Below are 22406 nucleotides of genomic sequence, written 5' to 3'. Positions count from 1 at the left end.
GTGTCACGGAAGGCCAGGCTCTCCTGCAGGAAGGGAAGGAAAATTTGGACAAAATGGTAGTGTCCAATACACAGTCTTCTAGGAAAGATATACAAAATGGTCCTTGAATATACTAGACGGGAGAACAAGGAATCTGTAGAAATGTCCACAGGATGTGAGAAGGACAAAAAGCCAACTTAAAGGGACTCCCTGGGCCAAAATGGGAAAACTTGAAGCATCAAAAAACAAAACAGTAATTTCAAAAGATCAAAATACATCAAATACATTAAAATCCAAATTTTCAAAATAATATATTTGCATTAGTTGCTAAGATACTGATTTGTTGCTTTGAACATTTATAAATATATGGACAAAATAGGCATGTCCTTTCTTAATACAAACACAAAATGTATTTCAAGGTAACCAAGTATTTCCTGCCTCACAGTTAAGGTCACAATAATAAAGACATAAATAATAAAGACAGAAGAAATCATGGAAATCTGTGACGCGTCCTGAAATCACATATCTGGTGACAATCATCCTTGTCACTGGAGCCATGGGGGAAGGGCTTCATCTTAATCACTGTCCCACCCTTCCATCACCCACGGAGACAAAAGAAGTGATCTGGGGCTACGTTATCATCAATAGAGTCCATCTTACCAATCAAGTCTCCAGACACACAGATATTAGATGTCTAAATGTCAATGGCATCCGCTTGGAGGAGGCCAAGGACACTGCTAAAGCTCTGAAAACACAACACGGTTGCCAACAACATAATTTCAAAGGTACCGTGATCCATACCCCCATCAGTCGCAGAGTGTGGTTTAGGTAAAGAAAGGAACTTCATGACCCCCAATACAATCTACCAGACCTAGTATACCAGAAGTTCTACACAGCAGATAAACAAGGATACATAAGAGGGAAGATGATTAACAGAGCAGAAGTTTAGATATATTTAAAAAAAAAAAGTCAAATGAATGACCAGTGTCTGGATAATGATTCAAACAAAACAACCATAAAAAGTTATTTCTAAGACAACTGCATGATTTGAACTCGGAATGTGTACTGGCAACATAAAGGAATTATCATCAGCATTCAGTACAATAACGCTACCCTGATTATTTTAAACCCCTAATTGAGATGCCCAGTCCATGATTATTCTGAACACAGCACAGAAAGGACAAGGAGGAGCAAGGAGTGACTGGAACACTAGAGCAGGCGAAGGGGGAGGAGCAGAGCACAGGCTCCTAGCAGAAGGCGGGGGAGGGGCCGAGCGCGCAGAGGGAGGGGGAAGGGCGCTCCTCACGTCTGTCTCTACTTCTCATTCATTTCAATTTTCCAAAACAAAAAAAAGGGGGGGGGGGTTATTTTAGCAACCACAGAGCTATACAAAGGAAAAATGGTTTGAATTAACAAGTGGCTTCAGAACAGAACAGGAGGCCGAGGACACGGAATAATAGTTCCAGTGGGAGAGAGAATAACCAACAGTGAGAACTCCATACAAAGGAAAAACCACTTTTCACAACAATGTCAGAATACAGGTTATACAGAGAATTTACGACTGTCAAACGTCATTTAAATAAAATAAATTTTAAAAAAAGGAAACATGCTCTTCAAGCAGAAGGGAGGAGGGAAGAAACCTGCAAAATGATCTGGAATACAGAAGTAATGAAAGCTAAGAAGGAATAATGAAATCAACAAACGAAAGTAGACAGTACCATGCAGAGTCATCCAGGGTGCTCCAAGCCTTGGACGTTGTAACACAGTTATCTACAAAGTTCATAGTCAAAAACTGTGTAGCCAGGTTTCAAACACACACACAAGAAAGCCTCATAATGTGCTAAGAAAAGCTTACAATTTTTAGATGGGCCAAGTTCATTGTTACCTTGAGCCACTGCCACAGGTTGGACACTGCTGAGAGAAACATCTGCTATTTGGAAGTTCAAACCATACAGATGAATCAGATAAGATACAGTGAAACTTGAAAGATAAAATAAAAATGAGCTTCAAACATTTATTATTATCAAAATCATCTTTAAGAGTAAGACCTGAAGCTTAAAATGAGTAAGTGACATAGAAAAACCCAAATGTTGTGAGCGAGAGCATCAAAGAGAAGGGATGCCAGGACAGATGGGAAACACAGAGCACGAAAAAGGAGATACAAGAACAGTGGCTAGCAATACCTACTACCTCGCGGGGAGACCAAACAGAGTGGCCTGTAGAGAAAAGTGTTCAAGAGGAGGATGGAGGGAGGGAAGGACTTCAGAAATGTAGCCAGGGCTCCTGGTGGTACAGGCCTGAAATCAGGTATCAGAAGACTGAAAAAGGAAACTTCAAGTTCAAGAATGGCCTGGACTACAATGAGTTAAATACCAGCTTAGGCTACTTAGAAAGACCTTGGAGCAGAAATGTAGGTTTGTGGTGGAGGACCCGTTTAGAATATAGAATGAATCTTACTGGACAAAGGAGGAGAATGCCTCCCATAGACACCTGTGCTGTTCCCTATACTCTCCATAAACCATGGGTCAATAAAGAAAGGGAACAAAGTCACCCCCACTTGGCATCTCTCACATACAGATTAGAAACTGTGAACTTGGACATAGAAGTGAGCAGTCTTGGTTTGGAACTCAAGAGGATAACTGAGGCTGGCCATCATTTTGGGTAAGGGATTTATTTTTAAACATTATGCATGTCATGGGTACATGGACAGAAGGACAGCACAGGGTGAGCAGGCCAGCAGCATGGACGGGTGGTGAGGAGAGTTAGGCCCCGTTGGCATAGATAAACTGATACCATGGTATCCTGAACTCTGAAGGAGTTCAGACCCATCACACAGGGTTGAGGTTCCTTCCTGTAAGCAGTGGGGGAAACAGAAGACATCATGTGGTCAACCTGCCTTCAGCTTCATGGGCAGCACAGGGCAAAAAGGTAATTCCAGATACTGAGATACTGAGAAAGCTGGGAAGGAGGGATCCGTTTAATGACACTGTACCCATTAAAAGGGTGGGAAGTGTGTTGCCACCAGTTACCCTCTAACGTTCTAAAGTCTGGCAACCAGAGCCTGCGAACTTCCTTGGTTTCTGCTATTTCCCTGAAATCTGTAGACCTGGGAGTCTGTACAGGAGGTAGGGATTCAGAGACCGTTAGCCAGCTTGCCACTTCTTCCTCTACAGCAACTGGGGAAAAGGGAAAAGGAAAAGGGAAAGGGGAAGGGGAAGGGGAAGGGGAAGGGAAAGGGAAAGGAGAGAGAGAGAGAGAAAGAGAGAGAGAGAGAGAGAGAGAGAGAGAGAGAGAGAGAGAGAGAGAGAGAGAGAGAGAGAGAGAGAGAAGAAGGAGGTGCTGCAGGCTAGCATTGCCTGGGCAACAATCTGGTCTGGACTCCAACAGGAGTCCAGAGATCTGAAGAACCAGGCAGAGACCAGAGAGGATGAGGGTGCATCAGAGGACTGGTGATATGAATCTTGGACCTACCCTAGAATTACTGGGACCTACCCTAGAAGGCAGCTCCCATCCTTAACAAATGAGTTCTAAGCATAGGTCTGATGCCAGAACAACCACAACACTACACTTGGAGACTTAAAAAGACACCTAAATCCTGCTCCTGAAGACAAGGGTCACTCCAATGGGAGAGCCACTGCATGCTGGTGGGGTTTCAAGGGCTGACGTCAAGGCTACGACAGAGGCATATGGCATACTAGAGTTCTAGAACAATCAAGAAGCCGACCCCAAATCCTGACGAAGACGCTAAGTCCCATCGCACCAGGAGAAGACAATACTCCTGAACTAGAAAGCAAACATACTACACCACTAGCAAGTACAAATGGCTAGCCTGGGCTACAGAATCAACCAGCTAGCCGGTGCTCCACAGAACCAAATGGCTAGCCTGTGCTCCACAGATCCAAACAGCTAGCCTGTGCTATAGAATCAAACAGCTAGCCTGTGCTCCACAGAATCAAACTTAACTACCAGGAAAAACAAACAAGCAAAACAACAACAAAAAGAAATCCTTTATTTTATTCTTATCTGAAAGTTATCCAGCATGTATAGCTTCTATAATAAGAAAATGGAAACTTAGGATAAAAACTACTAGTGAAAATCACACACACACACACACAAACACACACACACACACACACACCTGTAAAGCGGTAGAAAGTTAAAACAACTCTCAAACTTGAAATGATGAATATCATCACGGAAGCCAGCTGCCAGTGAGAACAAGTACCCCAAACCTAACAGTCTTGGTGAATACTGGTGGAGACATGAGAGATCCAAAGTGAAACAAATAGCCAAACTAAACAATACCTTTAAATCATTTCAGAAACTGCAGGGAACCCACAGAAGAACAGACAGCTGAAAGTTCTCAGGGGGAAAAGACAGAGTGAACTGCATCAAGAGAAAAAAATAGTGAATAAGGAATGAGTTTTTAAAGGGTTAGAAAGTCACATGGGAGGCAGGCAAAACAGAGCCAACCCATGTATTATCAGAACGTCTAATGCACAAAGTAAAGCAACGTGACAGAACTGGTCAGTAAAGAGGTAATTCCAGAAACTCTTCCTGAAACTCTGTTACCATCTACCAACTGATTTTCAACAAAAGTGTCAAAGTAATTGAATACAAAGGGACAGTCCTTTTTCAACAAATTGTCACAAAGTATTAGAGATCCAGTGAGGGCCAGGGGCCAGGGGCCAGGAGAGATCCTTCATCTATACCCATGCCACATACAGAAATCAACACAAGCTATGACCCTTCTGAAAGGATGAAGTTAAGAGTCTCTTCCCCTCTCCATCCAGGAAAGCGCACCTGTATGGACTTGATCCTTGAGCACCACATCAAGAGAAATGTAAAAAGATTTTGAAGGCTAGGCAGGAAACAGCAGATTGGCTGTGGAACCTTGGAACCACAGAATAGCACAGTGAGAATGCTGTCTTTTATGAGTTTTATTTTATGCCTCATATGCCCAGACTTGGTGTGAAATTCACAAATATCAACTGGCACAGATTTCAAAAAGTCCTCATGAAATGACTAGGAAACACGAGAGCCTAGCAGAACAGATGACTTACAGGCAACAATTGCTACACTACAGCCAAACTCAAAGATAAAAAAAAAAAAAAAACAAAATAGATGGGTAGTCCTATTCCTTTCCAAACAAGCCTAGTCTTAGGCAGGAGCCTGGACCTTTATCTTCACTGCCTATAAAAGGCAGCCCAAAGCTTTCGCTGGAGTACAGTGAGAATCAGCTGAGTGGAAGCAAGGTTTTCATCCTCATCCTGGGGTAATAAGACCCAGAAACCGATGCGATGGCAGTGTTATGAAGCCTCCCTTCCTTGTGGGTCTAAAATGAGTCTAACAGAATTGTACTACCAGCCAGAGAGAGTTAGGTTCACGGCAGTCTCAGGAGAGCAGTGGGGACATGCTGGAGAACTGGTACACCCACTCTAAACCAGCGATAACGAGGAGGTCTCTTCCACTGAGGCCTATGGCAGCCTAGTCAGAATCTATTTTCCCACCCCACCTAGAAGTAACAAGATAGTTGTCCATTCTCCTTCTTGAGTATATCACAGCAGACAAGCCAAAGCAGAAAACTTAAACAAGACTCAGAGTCTCATGATCTAATTCTAAAGTAGCTAGGTTTTTGATAAAAAACAAAACAAAACAAAAAACCAAAAAGCCCAAATATTTATCACACCAAGAACCAGGAAACCAAATTGAACAAGAAAAAACAATCAATGAAAACAGATATTAAACCTATCTGACAAAGACTTTAAAACAGCATTCCAGAAATTCTTAACAGTTGAAAAAAAAAAAAACTTGAAACAAACAAAAAAAAAAGTAGAAAATCTTGGCAAAGATACAGAAGATCTGATGAAGTACGTGATTGAAAAACATAGTAACTAAAATGAAAAACTTAACAGACAGGTGGGTTTAACTGCAGAACAGAAGATACAGGAAAAAATCCCAGAACTAGAAGATAGGAAAACAGAAATTACCCAATCTGATCAACAGAGAAAAAATACACTGAAAAAAAAAAATCAAAGGAGCTCAAGAGTATAGCAAGAGACTATGCATCCATACTGCCAGAGTCTCGGATAAAACTGGAACAAGCAGAAGTAAGGAAGTACTCAAAGACATAAAAGATGAAATAGTCCCAAAGCTTGCAAAGACATTAACCTACGGACTCAAGAAGCTGAGCAAACCCCACACAAGATAAATCTGAAGAAGTCCACATCAAAATACATTGTACTCAAACTTCTGAAATATAAAGACAAAACAAGCCTTGAAAGCAGCGAGAGAAACATCTTACCTACAGGAAGAGAACATTTCGAGTGACAGTGGATTTCTCATCAGAAACCATGGACTCAGAAGAGGCACACGTTTTTTTCAAGTGCTGAAAAAAAAAGAACTGTCAACCCAGAATTCTAGACCCAATAAAAATATCCTTCAGGAATGAAGGGAACATCAAGACACTCTTGGATGAAGGAAACTAAGAGACTCTGTCACCTGCAGACCTATGTCCAAAGAATAGCTACAGAAAGCTTTCCACACAGAGACAATTTATGAAAGGATATAGACTACCAGAAAGGAAGAAAGAATAATAAGTGAAAAATGAGTAAGTATAACACATTTCCTTCTTCTCTTCAGTTTTCTAAGTTATGTTTGATAGCTGAAACAAAAATTCAAACATACTATGTTAAGATTCTAAACCTATACAGAGGAAAAATTAAGAATACCACATTATAAAAGAGAGAGAGGCATATAGAGAGAAATTTTATATTATACTCAAACTGACAAAATGAGTAAACCTGGGTAAGTTATATAATAAAATACCTAAAGCAATTATCATATACAATAGACACTAGAAAGCACTATAGATAAACCAAATCGAACTTTTAAATACATTCAAATAACCTCCAAGAAAGGCAGGGAAAAATAAACCAGAGAAATAAGAAACAGAGAGAACAAACAGAAAACAAAAATTAGAGTAACAAACTTAAGCTCTAATCTTACAAACAACTACATTAAATGTAAGTGCTATAATGCCAAATAAAAAAAACTTTACAGTGGATTAAACCATGACCTAGCCATATGCTGTCTATAAGAAATTCACTTCAAATGTAACTGTACAAATAACCTGAAAATGAAAGGCAAAAAAGATCAATCACACAAATTTTGTGAAAAAAATAGCAAATATGTCAACAAAGACAAGATAGACTTCAAATGAAGGAAAATACCAGGATCAGAGAAAGCCACAGCACGGTGATAGAAAGGCTGGTGCACCAAAAGGACGAACCATAAATGTGTTTGTATCTAACAGCAACTCACAAATGCGGAAGGAACAACTTACAGTATGAAAGAAAAGGTAAATTAGATCCAAAGTTATATTTAGAGCAGTGAGTATCCTTTTCTCAACAGCTGACAGATCCAGACACAAAATATCACCAACATAGAAAGGCCAACCAACAGGATGGAACTGGCCCTTACACTACATCCCTCCCAGCAACAGTGGAACATGTGTTCTTTTCCAACACCAAAAGACATCTATCATGACTCACATCCTGGGCAATGGGAGCAAAATCTAAAAAACTAAGTGATAATAATACAGAATGTAGTTATTGACCACAAAGTAATAAAAGCAGGAGTTGACAACAGAAAGACAAAAAAAGTCTACAAACACTTGGACACCATGAAAACCTATGGCAGAAACAGAGGCAATGCAAAGAGAGAAACTTGTAGCACTAAATGTTTGTATTAGAATAGCAGGTGACTAGACAGATGGCTCAGGGTTTTAGAGCCTTATTGTTCTTACAGAGGACCCAAGTTCTGTTCTCAGCACCCACATGGTAGCTACAATCATCTGTGACTTCAGTTTCAGGGGATCTAATGCTCTGTTCTGACCTCTAAAGGTACCAGGCATGTACACAGTGTGCATACGTACACACAGGCAAAAGCTTTCATTGACATAAACAAAGGTTTTAAAGAAAAGCAGAAAAATAGAACCAATAATATATATATATATAATATATATATGTACACACAATGATTTTTATATATACACATATACATATACATTCCTACCACCAGAAAATTAGAAAAGAAGAACAAAACAATGGAAAGTAAAGATCAAATTAAATTTAAATTATATACAATTATTTAAATTTTAATAATTTGATTTAAATAATTTTAATTATTTAATTAAATTTTAAATTATTTAAGTTAAAATAGGGTCAAAAAGGTGTTTTAGTGGGCCAAGGTACTTGCTGCTTAAGTCTAATGATCTTAATTAATTCTTAGAACCCACATAAAGGTAAAAAGAACCACAGAATTATTCTCTTAACTCTGTATGCATGTGTACACACAGACACAAATTTTAAAATAAAAATCATGAAAACAAAAAAAAAATCATCAATAAAACAATCCAAACTTTTCAAAAATCAATAAAATTAACAAATGTGGCAAGGCTGAGAAAAAGGAGAGATGAAAATACATACCAATCTAAGGAATGATTGGGAGCCTGAAGATAAAATAAGGGTAACAGGGACTAACTATGGCCAATGATGTACATGTAGACCTGGCAACTTCAATGAAATGTAAAAGCCCTCAACAGTGGAAAGTCATTCAACGTGAAACTGATAACATAACTCCATGACTACCCACTTCACGGCCCTCAGACAAGGAATGCTTGTTTGGCACTTTCTATCAAATACTGAAAGGGCAGTTAGTACCCAGTTCAGCATAATTTACTCTGGAAAGAGGTCCATTGGATCCAAAGCATCTTATGGCTCCATTATTGCTTTGATACCCAAGCCAGACATGAGCACATGATGAAAACTATAACCAGAACTGAGTGTGCTAACACAGCTCTGCATGTAATTCTAGCACTAGAAGGCTGAGGCAGGAGAATTGTGAGCCTGAGGGTCTATAGCATTGAATATCACAACCAGGACATGGAAACGATGAAATAAACGTGAAAGAATTAAATTCTTCATTTGGAATTCCTTTGTATAGAATTTGGAAGGAATCTACGAATACAAGTTTGAGGTAAAATATGTCAAAATTATGTAAATTAAGAAGTTAGAAAAGGAACGATAAAAATAAATATAATAATTAATAATATAAATATAAAACAAAAAGAGAAAAATAAAGATAAAATGAGAAATTATTTTTACAATAAACATGGTATAAATGTCAAATAAACTAAGCTACTGATTTTCATTTTATAAAGATTACAAAGTGTATAAAGCACCAACTAATCTAATCAAGAAAAGGGAGAAATCACAAAAACGCTAGGAGTCCTAAAAATAACAACAACAAAAAAAGGAAACACAAAACCCCAAAAATCACTTGAAACCAGGTGCTGGCACACCACAGCACTCTGGAGGCAGAGGCAGGTGTTGGAGACAGCCTGGTCTATAGAGTGAGTTCCAGGACAGCCATGGCTACACAGAGAAACCCTGGAGAGGGGGTTGAGGGTTCAATTTAAGCCAATACTCTGTGTAAGTTTATGTAAGTTCAAAAAAACCTAGATTAAATCTATTGCTTGGTGGGTACACAAGCATGTGCACACATTCATATGTGTGCACATGTGTCAAGGCATGTATGTGGAGACTATTGGTCAACATGAAGTATCTATCTTCCTTTATCAATCCCCACCTTTCTGGGGAGAGACAGGGTCTCTTACTGAAGCTGGAATTCACTGGTTAGCTAACCTGCCTGGCCAGCAAGACCCAGGATCATCTCCCCAGTTCTGAGACTACAGGCTCAGTGCTCTACCTGCCTTCTCACATGGCTGTTTGGAATTTAAACAGAGGTCTCATACTTGTGGGACAAACTCTATCAAATTATCCATCTCTCTAGTGTTTCTAAATGGGTGATTTTTAACAGGAAAATGTAATTTACCAAGCTTCATCTCGAGACAATATCTAAATGGACCAATACACAAAAGGCTACCATTACATAAATCCCATAAGATAATTTTATAAAATTTTACCAAATACTTAAAGACTGTGCCACAGCACCAAGCAATTCCAGGTCTTTTTATGAACTGATAAGTACATTCCACAGACTATGTCCGCATTTGAGCAAAATCCCACAGTTCACAATCTCTTCTTTTATTATGCCTAACACTCCAGAAAAATATGTCACTATAATGTTGTTAGCTTTCCTGCCAGAGGTTCACATAGAAGAGTATACCCAGTCAGAACATAATAGGTTTTTAACAGAATAATGTAGCGAAGAACTCACAGGCAGGTGTCCAAATTCCACTGGCAGATTATTAGAATCATGTATCAGTGTTTTTGAGAGGTGACTTAAATTTCAAGAAGAGAAGTATCCAAAGCAATGCCTCATGAGCAGCTATTTCATCCAGTAACCAGCAACACTTCTGTCCTAACGCGACAAGTTTGTGACTTCTCTGTGTTGAATTGCTTTTTCATCGTATTTTATGAAACTGTGGGGTTAAGGTAGCATGTAATTTTTTTTTTTACTGTTTTAAATAAGAAAGGCAATGGATTTCTTGCCTAATATATGTAAAGCCCTCGATTTGATACCCAGTACCAGGAAGATAAACTATAATTTGTAAAAAGTACTGGCCGTAATTAGAACAGGAGTAGAATACTGAGGCTGGGTATGATGTAACTACACGGCATTAACTGCCTAACCTCACAATGCTTAAACAGAAGAAAATAAAGCCACAATACACACCTCACTTTAAAGTACCAAGCCAAAACTGTACTTAAAGACTGCTCAATATACTCTAACAACACATTTCAAAATAAGTATAACTGCCTTATTCATGTGACTTTCAAATTTGGTGAGAGAGGAGGTTATTCCTCTAGAACCTTGAGGTGGCCCCACAGTGGCCTTTCCTGCCTAGAGGACCCCGCAAGGCACCTCCAGACAAGTTTTTGTCACTCCTGGGTACTATAATACTCATGTTGGCCTTGGTGGTAAAAGCTCTAAAAAAAAGTAGTCCCTGATATTTGTGGGTCATTATCCCTGTGTGGAGAGGCTACTGGGGAAACAAGATTAGCCATCCTGGAGAGGTGCCAGGCCACTGTGGCTCTGTGCTGGTACGCCTCATCTCTGCCCCCAACACGCTGGCCTCATCTGTACTCCTTCATCCAAGACGCTGCTGTTGCTTCTGACTGCACACCAGCTAGCCCAGTGGTTCTCAACTTTTCTAACGCTATAAACTTATAATACAGTTCCACACATTGTGGTGACCCCCCCTCCCAAACCATAAAATTATTTAGTTGCTTCATAACTGTGATTTTGCTATTGTTAGAAATTGTAATATAAATATCTAACCTCTAAGAGGGTCACAACCCACAGGTTGAGAACCACTGAGCTAGGCATATACTGCCACTTAGGCAATTTCTCCAGCTACCTTTGATGGCATCTCCAAGACTTACAGTTACTTGACCTCTGACCTCTGGAAATAGACTGTGTTCACCAAGTCTCCCAATGAAGAATTCACTGACCATCTTATGAAAACCCACACAAAAGTCTCCATTTAGAGGACCCAGGCTCCAGCGGTAGCTTCCACATAGGACATTTATACCAGAAAAATAAAATGAACTAAATCTGCTAACAAATAATGATTAATTGAGTTACAGTCTAACATTGTATACAGAGTTTCAGACCTGAAATTCATTGCTATAAATTTCCGCATCTAAAAGAAAATATGACCTCCATGGAGTCTTGAAAACTTAACAAAATTTAACACTTTTGACAAGCAATAAATAAATAAATAAATTTACTAAAATAGGAATTAACGTATATTATAAATCTAAGTTTTATACATAGGTCTTAAGCCAGAATCTTTACTTTAGTATTGGCAAAACAAGGCAAGGGTACCAAACAGCCTGGCTGTTACCCACCAATGCAGTCAGACAGATTAAGACACCCAAAACTTAGAAGAGAGATACACCCACTATTCATAGAAGTTTTGATAATGTGCTCGGGAAAACAAACAGAATCGACATTAAAACCAATGTCTCAGGATTCAGAAAAACAGGGTAAGTAATGAATATTAAAAAAAAAAAAACTTTAAAAACTCAGTAGCTAGATTTCTTCTTCTGGGAGAAGCTGTAACAAACATCAGATTAACCCCCAAATCAACAATCTAGAACGCCAGACAGAGCACATGTCTGGTAATGAACACCTCTGATTTGGGCACTCAGAGGGCAGAGGTCACCATCAGAGCTACACAGTGAGACCTTGTCTTAGGAAGAAAGAAAGGACAAAACATACCAGGCATTCAGAAACTGAAACTCCAAGCCAGAACCTAGGAGAAATACAACATACATTTGAAAAAAAAAAAAACGACGTCTGTGAAAAACACAAAGCGGGGATGGAGAAATGGTTAAGCAGTTAAGAGTACTTCCTGCTCTTGCAGGGCCTGGGTTCAGAAACCAGCACCCCCATGGCAGCCTAGGACCATCTGTAACACCAGCCCTATCTGTTCTGATTCCTCCAGTAGCAGACACACACATGATGCAAAAGTATACATAAAAGGAAAACACTTACACACATAGATAAAAATTAAAAGTAACACATATGTACACACACATATATATAAGATATATATACATGTATATAGAGAAAGTTAATGACTATTGCACAAATCAATTAAAAATAGGCAAAAGACGTGAATAAGAACCTCACCAAAGGTGCATAAATGTCAAGTATACATAAGAAATACTCAAAATCCTATTTCATTAGGAAGTTGCAAGTTTAAACAAACTCTACCATACATCTCATTAGAGCAACTGAAGCCCACACCACTGGGAACAGCAAAGTCAGTAAAAGATGTACAGCCATAAGCATTCACTCATTGCTAAAGAAAGCAGTCCAGCCACACTGAAGACACAGTGCAGTGTCCTACGAAACACAGCTTCACAGCTAAGCTTACATATGCGCTCATAGAAGTACATCAATATAAACCCCAAACATGCCCGTCTGTTCATAACTATCAAAACTGGAACTAACTTGAATATCCTCCAATAGGTAGATGGATAAAGTTCCAGCCAGTGGACATTTAATGCACTAAGAAATGAACTGCCAAGCCATAAAATTCTATAATGATAAAGTTTGTGTTGTTTCTTAAAGCCAACTTGAAAATCTATGTACTCTGATAAAAGGTCTGTGACCACCTGCATGGATAAGCCAAGGGTAAACAAAGTCCCAACAGGGTCCCTGGGCTCAGTCTCAGGCTACTCTAAAGAGAAATGAGGGAGGAGGCTGGGAAGACAGACTCACTTGGGCACAGGGCAAGTGAAACAAGAATGGCCAAGATCAAGTTTCCCCAGAGGAACCACTCACCAGAAACCAGTGACTAAGCAGCTAGAAGTCAGCACCCTGTACTGCTTACAAAGTGTGTGAGTGACTGCACATGATTGTGCACAACCTAGATATGTCACATGGCCTGTGTCAGAGCTCAGTGCTTCCCTGGCCTTCTGCGGGTCCTGCCTCTCGCCCTGGAAGGCTTCGAGGTGTGCTTTCCATTCTAACCTCATCCTTGTGAGGACCACATCTGTCACTTACTACATGGCAGATTCACTGAGCTTTTACTGTTTGCTCCTTCCCAGTTGCACACACACACACTGTAGCATACAGGGGAAGAAAAAAACAAGTCAGACAAAGATGGTGGTAGAAGTGGGGGAGGCAAGGCTCCAGGAGTGTGTGAGCCGGTAGATGACAGTTCTGCCCTGCCTTCCCACTCTGGCACCAGTCCTTACCACCACTTGTCAAGCAACAAAAGATGAACCTTGCGGTCCTTCTGGCTACTCTGGCCACCTTCCTCTGTGTTCTTCGCACTCTGACACTGAGCCTGACACCAGATAGCAACATGAAAGCATTTTTAGGAAGAGGGACAAAGGTATTTAACATTGATCTGCCTCTGGAGCAAAGGAAAGCCAGGAGATATCAAAGGGCTGATACTGACAGCAAAGAACTTTCTCTCCTACTGGGAGAAATTCAGAGAAGCAAGCTGGATCCCCAAACATTAACACTGAGCACCAAGGACTGAGGTGGCTGGGCCTGCCACTGGTTACAGGGAGATACTCACTGGGAACTACAGGGGTCTCCCCAGGAGGGCCTGTCAGTGTCACTGGGACATGCACAGTGGTGCTGGGATCTGAGGGCTGACTGCCCATCCGGGTGACATTACGCTGGTTGTCTGCATCCTCTGGTTGCTCGTCCACTTTCTGGAGACAGGTGCTGGGCAGCATGTGCAGAGGGCCCACACCTGTAACTGCAATGGTCTCCAGGTCACAGTGAGGTTCCCTGAAACCAGAATGCTCATTAGTCTGATGCAGTATGTGAAACCTAGCTCCTTAGGGCTATCCCTTTCCATAAGGCAATTAGATCCTGGGCTACACGCTTTCCTGGTGTTCTGATTGGTTTCTGTCTCCCTGCACACTTACCCTGCCAAACTGGCTAAAAGGAAGGTACTGAGCTGACCCATCTGCGTTTACTGTTGGTATTAGAGTCTATGTGTGGATCAACTGAAGCAATCCAAAGCAGGCCATTTCCCTTGGACACCCTGCCAGGATCCCGGAAGGCAAGGCCCAACAGACTTCTAAACACAGAGACAGTGCTCAGCCAGACTGATCCCTAACAATGACCTCCAGCTGTGCCTGACTCAGGAGCCATAGAGATAGGTCACCACCAGAGCCATAGAGATAGGTCACTGGTGACCTCTGATTTCCAGGATTCTTCAAGAGTGACAACCAAAATCGGGCCAGCACCCTCTGTTTCTTTTTGGTAAACTTGTTTCTCTTTTCCCAGCATCCTCCCTTTCAGTACAATACTTTTCTTCTCCTGGGTTCACTGGTCTTCCCCAGTCAATGTGTTCATAATATCTCCAGTCTCCCTAAATCCCTCCCTGGGTGTCACTGAGCACACAAGGAAGTTTACCAAGGGAAGAATTGGGAGTGTGTGTGTAGACTGGGTGGGAGTTGTGACAACAGGAGCAGTCTAGCAGTCACCTGTACCTTTCCCTATTTGCATAAGGGCTCCTAACACCCCCACCACCCCTCCACACACCCGACTCCCCACTGGGACATCTTACATACTTTGGCTGGTGATTTCGGGTTTCCTTATCCCCTTCCACCACGTTGCTCTCCTTCTCTGCAGCCTCCCTCTCTGGGGGCTGCAGTGTGGGTGGCACCTTATGCCTTGCACGGTGCCTGCGTGTGGGCTCCTCGTTGTTCTCTGCCTCACGTGGACCCGTGCGTGGGCCTCGGTGTCTTGCTCGTCGCTCACCCTTGGGTACAAGCACCGGCGCAGTGCCCTCCTTGCTTGAGTCCTGTGCATGCCGGTGGGCACGGTGGCGCCGAGGCTCCCGTTCAGTAGCCTCCTCCGGGGAGCCGCGCCGGTGGTGCCGCCTACTTCGCTCACAGCGCACTTGCGTGTCAGCCCCTGGAGCCTCCTTGCTGTGACTTCGACGAGGACGCGCACGTTCCTCCCGGACCCCGGTCTCGGTGCTTTCTGTCCTGTCCTGTTCGCCTCCAGCAGGTGCTGTGGCTGTGGTCTTGTCCCTATCACGATGCCGGTGGTGCCGGCGTGGTAGGTCCGCGCTTTCTGTGGCCTCCGTGCCTTCAGGCTTTGACTTGCTCCCAACGGGTCCCCGCAAGCCATCTCGACCAGGCTCCACCACTAGAGGTCGGTCCATGTGTGTCTTCATGTCTGGCCTCACATGGCGCGTGCTGGCATAACGCAGGCGCTCCTCAGGGTCCATCTCACTGTACAATGCCTCACAGCTGGCACGCAGATTCTGGAGCCTTAGCTGACTGGCCCGCTGCTCCCATACTGAGCGCGCCTTGGCCGAGTTCTGCTGCCTGCTGCAGGGAGACTGTCATGAGTGTCACGGACATTTATCTCTGCCTCACAGGGAAGCCGTAGATGAACACAAGCGATGGAGGGATATGGGGACAGGGAAGGAGAGGTGACTAGAACCTTAAAGACCCCAACAGTGTTGCAAATTAGGGGAAGAATACCCAGAGGTGGGGTATAGTTCAGCTTCTCCTGTCAGTGTCCTGGACAGGCCAGCTGACAGGAGTAACAGTATGGTGATGGGCCCTAGCTGCCACGCAAGTAGGAGGACAATGGCCCAAAGTCTGAAGGGTACAAGGCTATGGGGATGCCAGGTACCAGTGTGAGTGAGTAAACAGAATTTCAAGGTAGATGGGCAGCTAGCCAGAGGGAAGGAAAGACCATCTTACAAATGGAGAAGAACCGAAGGAGGCACCCTTGCAGCCTCCCTTGGGAGCTGGCCCAGGAGGGGCCACACAAACATACATTTCCCTAGAGACACTTACCAAGGGAGCAAGCCCTGTCATGGGCAAACAGAACCTCTGCTGCATTTTGAAGCATTCAGGCAGCCCTTAGTAAGGAGCCGCTATTTTGCTCAACCAACTACCAGGAGCCCAAGCCTAGAATGCCCTCTTCTCTCTTGGTTCTGTGGGGATACTTTCCTCCAGAGAAGAGAATCAGACACACTCCTGAAATCCTCCAGCACCAGGTACGGTAGGCAGCAGCCTAGCTCAGTCCTCACTGAACAAGGAAGAGCCTTGTCTTCATTCAAACATCACTGGCCCAGACATCTGTTCCCCACATCTAAAACAGGGAGCCTTTTTATTCTGGGTTCTTTACTGAAGAAAACCACACACACAAAAAAAGGTGGCCTCGGCTCCACCTCTGCCAAGTAGAAACCACATCTGAGACTAGAGCCTCATCTTCAAGTCTCTGGAGGCTTCTGGATGACCTTGGCAGGAGTGTGGTACCACTGACAACAGCCATGGCACCAAGTCTCGGGTTCATGCCCACCTCACACATCCTTTATAACCACCTCAAGGACAAGTTCTTCTCCTGTGCCCACCTCACAGGGGTGGACACTGAGCCTAGAAAGAGGATAAGACCTATTTGGAGATCATGGCTAGTCACTGGTGGAATTAGGCTCATATACATACAGGGCAGAAGGGCCTGAGGAGCACTCAAGCTCTCAGTTAGACTCCATCTGCCTTACAATGCAGGTACAAACTATGCCTGAGAGAACAACCCAGTCACTGGAACCCAGCTATTGGAAGCAGAAGGAGAGCAAATCTTAGCCCACCAGGTGCTGGTGAGGAGCCAGTACCTGGCAAGTCTGAAAGCGTCCAGGCCTCCCTCCCTAGGCTCTCAGATGAGGCTGACAGGGCAGCAGCAAGAAGCATCTGCTAGTTCAGGACCTCAGCTGCTATTTGTCCTCACTGAGACATCAAAACCATGCCATCTTACTCCAAAAAGGCCCTGTAATGCCCACAGGGCTTCCTTGCCCCTGGTAGAGCTCATCTTTGTACAACACCGAAAGGGAAGAGATGGAAGAGGGCCTGAAGGTAAGCACCCTTCTTCAGGAATCCTGGGACGGCTGATGTCCGCTCACTACCTTGGGCCTCTCAGTCAGTCCCATACACCAAGATGGGCCTGGACTTGAGTCCTCTGATCAGCAGAGAGGTAGCTGGCTCAAGTGAGCCTTTTGGGTAGGGCCAGCATCACAGTTGGGTAAGACGGGCAATGAAGGTAATGGGCTCGTGCAAAGGCCTGAAGCTCCAGCTCTGTGGTATAGGCAGGAGTGGGCTCACTCAGTCCTAGTGTGACTCTCTCTCCAGTACTATCTCGGATACAGAAAGAAGCCAGGCTGTCCATGGGAATGAAGGGCATTACTAGGCCTCAAAACATAAAACAGAATACCAAATCACTGGGCCAGGGCCACTGCTACCCACTCACCTCCTCAGGATGCTACAGTCCCCAGCACACTGCTCGGGGACCTACTATCACCAGACTGGTTTTAGTGACCCACAAACCCATAGAGACCAGTGGGCTCCTTTCAGTCTCTAAAGCTTTTTCCCCCTACCTCTGCCTATTATAGCTAGCACAGACAGCTAGCTCTATTCCTCTCTACCAACTTTACAAGCAATTCAAGATCCACTCTTGAAAGACAAACTGCCCACTGTCGATATTGCGATACGGCTGGCATCACTACTCAGGCAGAATCTACATTTAACAGGGCTCTCTAAAGAGCCAGTGGGGAAGAGCGACTCTCATGATCTCCTGCTCCCAGATTATAGATGCTATACTGTCATATCTGGAAGGAGAGAGGCTCTCAGCTGAGGCTCTGTGGACAAATCAAGGCTCAGAAAGGAATTTTAGACTGTGAGGTCTCTGGGCAGACCTGGCTGCTATAGGAAGAATGAGGAATCTCCAGTATGTACCACAGATGCCTCACTCCTGCCATATGGACCACTGAGGACCCAACAAGCTTTCTCACCCCGTCAAAGATCAGGGTCCAACACCCAGCAGTATCTCACCCTTGTGAGAAGACTGAGATTGCCCCATGCTATTGTCAAAAAGGCACACAAAGCAGGCACAAGGCATGGAGGGCCCAACTACAAACATTCCTTCTCCAGCATGAGGATCCACTGGCAGAAGACACCTCCCCTAGGAGCTTGGGTGGGGACCGTCACTTACAGGTGCTGGCCCTATCCTTGAAGGAGCACACTCCCCAGGAAGAGCTACTCAGGTCAAGTAGCCAGGCTAGTGTCACCCCAAGGAGGTTAGCTTGTTCTGCTACTCACCTTACTTCCCTTCCCTGTGAGCACCCAGTCCCACTTCTGCTTCTAGACCCTCAGTTCCCATCCTGGAGTTTTTTCCCCCTAGCCTACTACAAGTTCTACAGAAGCTTTGTTTGTGCTAAAACAAAGGCTGCCTCTGAGTAACTGACACATTCTCCCCAATTTAAGGAGGGATTAGAGGGAGCTGAGGAATGGTCCCAAGAGCCTTCTCTGCCATCCGTGCATAGGGCTTCATGAGAACTACAGAAGACATTAATCCACAGAGCTCTACCCTATCCAAGAAATAGATATACAAGTCACTGGAGTGACAGCACACAGACAAACAACAAACAAAAGGACAGAGACCAGACGGGAGAGGAGGATCAAGCTCAGAAAGCTCTGAGCCTGTGCATAGGACTTGGAGATAGCAGGGAACATGACCACCATTCCTACAGAAAGTTGGGCTGGAGCTGTCCATGAAGCAAATGACTTTGGGGGAAAGCAGTCAGGAGTGGAGGGAAGGTGTGTGCACATAGTTATCATGGAGCCACAGATGGAGAATCATAGCAGAACCACTCACGGTGAGTTTACGCTGGAGACAGATGAGCTGCGAGATACAGTACCTCGAGTTTGCTTTACAAAACTGCACATGCAAGAAACAAAACATAAACAGGAGTGAGAAAACCAGAGAGAATGTTCTGAGACATGAGTGACACGTGGCACCACATCAGTGAAGGTGCGGGCTACAGTGCACATCTGGCAGAAGGCTAGAGATGCATCTGCCAGACAGGCACTGGCCAAGACCAGTGCTAAAGAGAAGCTGAGAACCAATTCCATATGTGCAGAAAAGTGAGGCTAAAGGGAACCAGCAAACCCTACATGGCTGGAAGACAAGACACAGTTCTCTCAGAGATCATCCATCACCACAGCTTCGCCCACATTGCCCTAAGGGGGAGTGGTCTGGGAAGAGTTAATAGCCACCCCATGGCAGTTACAACAACAGTATCCTACCCCCAAAGTCCTGGGCAGACTGACCTGAAGCTGCTGGCCTTGGATGAGCGCATGGCAAATACAGGAGAAAGAGTATCTTCCTCTGTGGGGCTACCCAGGTCCTGCCACCTACTCCACCTGCCTTCCTTGTAAGGACTTGATCTCTGCCCCCAGACCCTCAGTTCCCAGACTTAAGTCCCATGGCTTCCAAGTCACAATGACCCCTCCAGGAAAGAATCAGGCTATGTCACCAAGTCACCTTCCATGTAGCTATTGCAGCCATTTCCAAGTGATGTATAGAAGTTTTTCCAAAAATAATAGAGAAAACAACAATCTCTTTACAGTCCGTTCCTTCCACACTGGCTTCACAGGGATGGTTGGGTAGGTCCCCAGTGCCCCTTTCTAAAGGCCAAGGTATTTGTACATTGTCAACTGAAAACCATTCACCTTCGCACAGCCCCAGTGTGAGCAGGTATGTCAGTACATCACAATGCTGCAGAGAGAGTGGCTACAAGTGTGAGTGTGAACCTAAGACTTGTGAGTGTGAGATTATGAGTGTGTGAATTTGTGAATGTATGTAAGGACATGTGAGGTTGTGACTGGGAGAGTATTTAAGACTTGAGCGAGATTCAGTGTGTGTATGCTAGGAAACTGGGTAAGAATGAAGTACCACAGCAGAAAGAAGCAGGAAGATACCCCACAGACACTGTCCTACTCCTCCAGGAACATGAGGAGCCATACAGGACTGCACCCCATTCCAGAAATCCTGGAATCCCGTCATGCTACCCAGAATGCAGAAAGCCTCAATAACCATGCATGCTAAATGTCCTTCTGCAGTCACACAACACCCCAAGAGATTTCTCCCTGTGCTGATACAAGACACAGCTGTGAGGGAAACTGCCAAGTCAAGAGATTTTTGACAGCCTCATTCTCTCCAGTCTGGCAGCAAACCACAAGAGAGAACTCACACAGCTCCTAAGCCCTCAGAGGTCTTAACATGACTGGCAGCAGCAGCTCTCTCACTCATCAGGCACCATGCTCATGGGAAAGGGCTCACCCAGTGTGGCCAACTCCCCAGAATCTCTACTCACACTGAGTGACTAATTTAATACTATTGTGCTCTCCCATTCTCGGGGACACAGCATATCTGCAACAGTGCCTCCAAGCAGGGCAGCGAGGGAAGAAAGGCCTGGGCAGTTTCTTCTGGGCAATGGAAGGACCCTACACTCTGTTCCCTAGGCATCAGTCAGAAAGGAGAGCCTTTGGGAATAGAAGCCCCGAAGGCAGCAGGAGCTGCTCACAGCTAGAAACTACAGAGAAGGCAAGTGTTAAAAAGAGCATCACTTCATACCACATACCTACATGAAGCTGGGAGTCGATCATGCCAAATGCTTACCTGCCATCCTCTCTGCAACAGACTACCACCATCTCATAGAGCTCAGATAAAGGAAATCAGCCTACCAAGTCTTATCAACTCAGGATAAATTATTGAATTAAACTGCCCAACTAATCAACAACTGAACTGGCCAGACAGTGAAACAACAGAATAGGCTTGTAGGCTGAGCTCCACGAGCCACCTAAACAACAGATGCCATACCCTAAGCCTGCCTGGCTCCCGGCATTGGTCCCTGGGGGATGAAGCCATTCTGACTGACAATTTCCAGGCCAAATGCTCTCTGCTCAACTTAGAGACCAATCCTTGAAAATACTGTCTGGTGACGAACAGAAGGAACAGAACTATTTTTGATACACACACACACACACCTCAATCACTACATCAGCATCAACGACCAACCAATTCCAACACATAATTCATCAGTGTGGGCATAAGTCACCACAAGATGCTGAATCAAAGCCACGTGCCCAGCCTATGAAGAGAGTGGCAAGAGAGAGTGTGCAGCCTCAATGCCGGCAGGGTATAACTTCTCCCAAGATTCGCCTATGGCCAGGCCATGTGCCCAACTTTCCTGACTCCTAAACACTAACTTTCCCCAAAGCCCCTAACCCTCTATTAACTTCACTGTACCCAAGACCTGGGAGAATGACCGGGAGACTGGATCTTTCCGCAGAGTACATTTGCCCTTTCTCATCACAGATGCCTCCCTGCCAAGCACCTGCAGAGACGTTTTTGGAAGTGGCTGGGCTGCCACTAGAACCTTTTGTCTGTCTCACAAAGTACATTTCTGGAAAATTATGTGTAAAATCTACATGCTGACTCCTTGTTTTCCTGACACCTGCCAGGGCTTTGCAAAGATAGGCCCACTAGCGCCACCCAGACACCATCCAGTGACTCAGAAGCCCAGCTAGCCCCACCCAACATGAAGGCCACACACTCACACTCTCCCACGTTCCGGCTGGAAACGTCATAAAGTATGCTCAGCCGAGCCCTTTGCTCAGGCTCTTTGCAACATGATTCAAATCAGCAGCCCTGGCTAGGGCAGGGATTCTGAGGACACGGGCTCTACTGCTGCCCAAACCACCCATATTCCATTCCTAGGAGCCTTACGCAGCGATGGAGATATTGGCAGCAGACATGGGGCTGACTTCAGCTACTTCTTTGGCCTTCTGAAGAGCAAGTTTCTGATTGGCAGCTTCTTCCATCTCCTCTTCATCCTGTTTGAACAACAAAACTGACAATCTTCTCAAGTCAAAACCCGACTGGCCGCTCTGAGGTTATCAGTTCTTCTTCCTAATGCCTCTGTGCCTCTTCTGCACTCCATTCTCTGGAGCAAACATCGAGGTCCTGGGTGGACAGAGTGCACTGTGACCCAGGGTGAGTTCTCTTAGTACCCGTCAAGGCTTCCCTTCCTGAGTCTGTGGCTAGAAGTGTCAGTATCTGGGATT

General features: G+C 44.2%; 1 protein-coding gene across 4 annotated transcripts in view; it reads right to left on the bottom strand.

Annotated features, from left to right (window-relative positions):
* Positions 1-22406, bottom strand: part of Cacna1b (calcium voltage-gated channel subunit alpha1 B) — a 171745-nt gene that overhangs the window by 64038 nt on the left and 85301 nt on the right. For 3 of the 4 annotated variants that reach the window (XM_085835120.1, XM_085835122.1, XM_085835121.1), the window contains exons 18-20: positions 22069-22175; positions 15057-15824; positions 14048-14265 (exon numbers count right to left, since the gene is read on the bottom strand). In XM_085835120.1, the coding sequence (XP_085691246.1) occupies positions 14048-14265; positions 15057-15824; positions 22069-22175 (1093 nt within the window). Of the gene's footprint in view, positions 1-14047; positions 14266-15056; positions 15825-19152; positions 19216-22068; positions 22176-22406 lie in introns of all 4 variants that reach the window. The other variant, XM_085835123.1, reaches the window with a different exon arrangement.

The sequence above is a fragment of the Mus caroli genome, unplaced genomic scaffold (assembly GCF_978045245.1).
Source record: "Mus caroli unplaced genomic scaffold, Mus_caroli_1 scaffold_2, whole genome shotgun sequence".
In the NCBI taxonomy this organism is placed as follows: Eukaryota; Metazoa; Chordata; class Mammalia; order Rodentia; family Muridae; genus Mus; species Mus caroli.
This window is presented reverse-complemented; position numbering and strand designations above follow the sequence as displayed.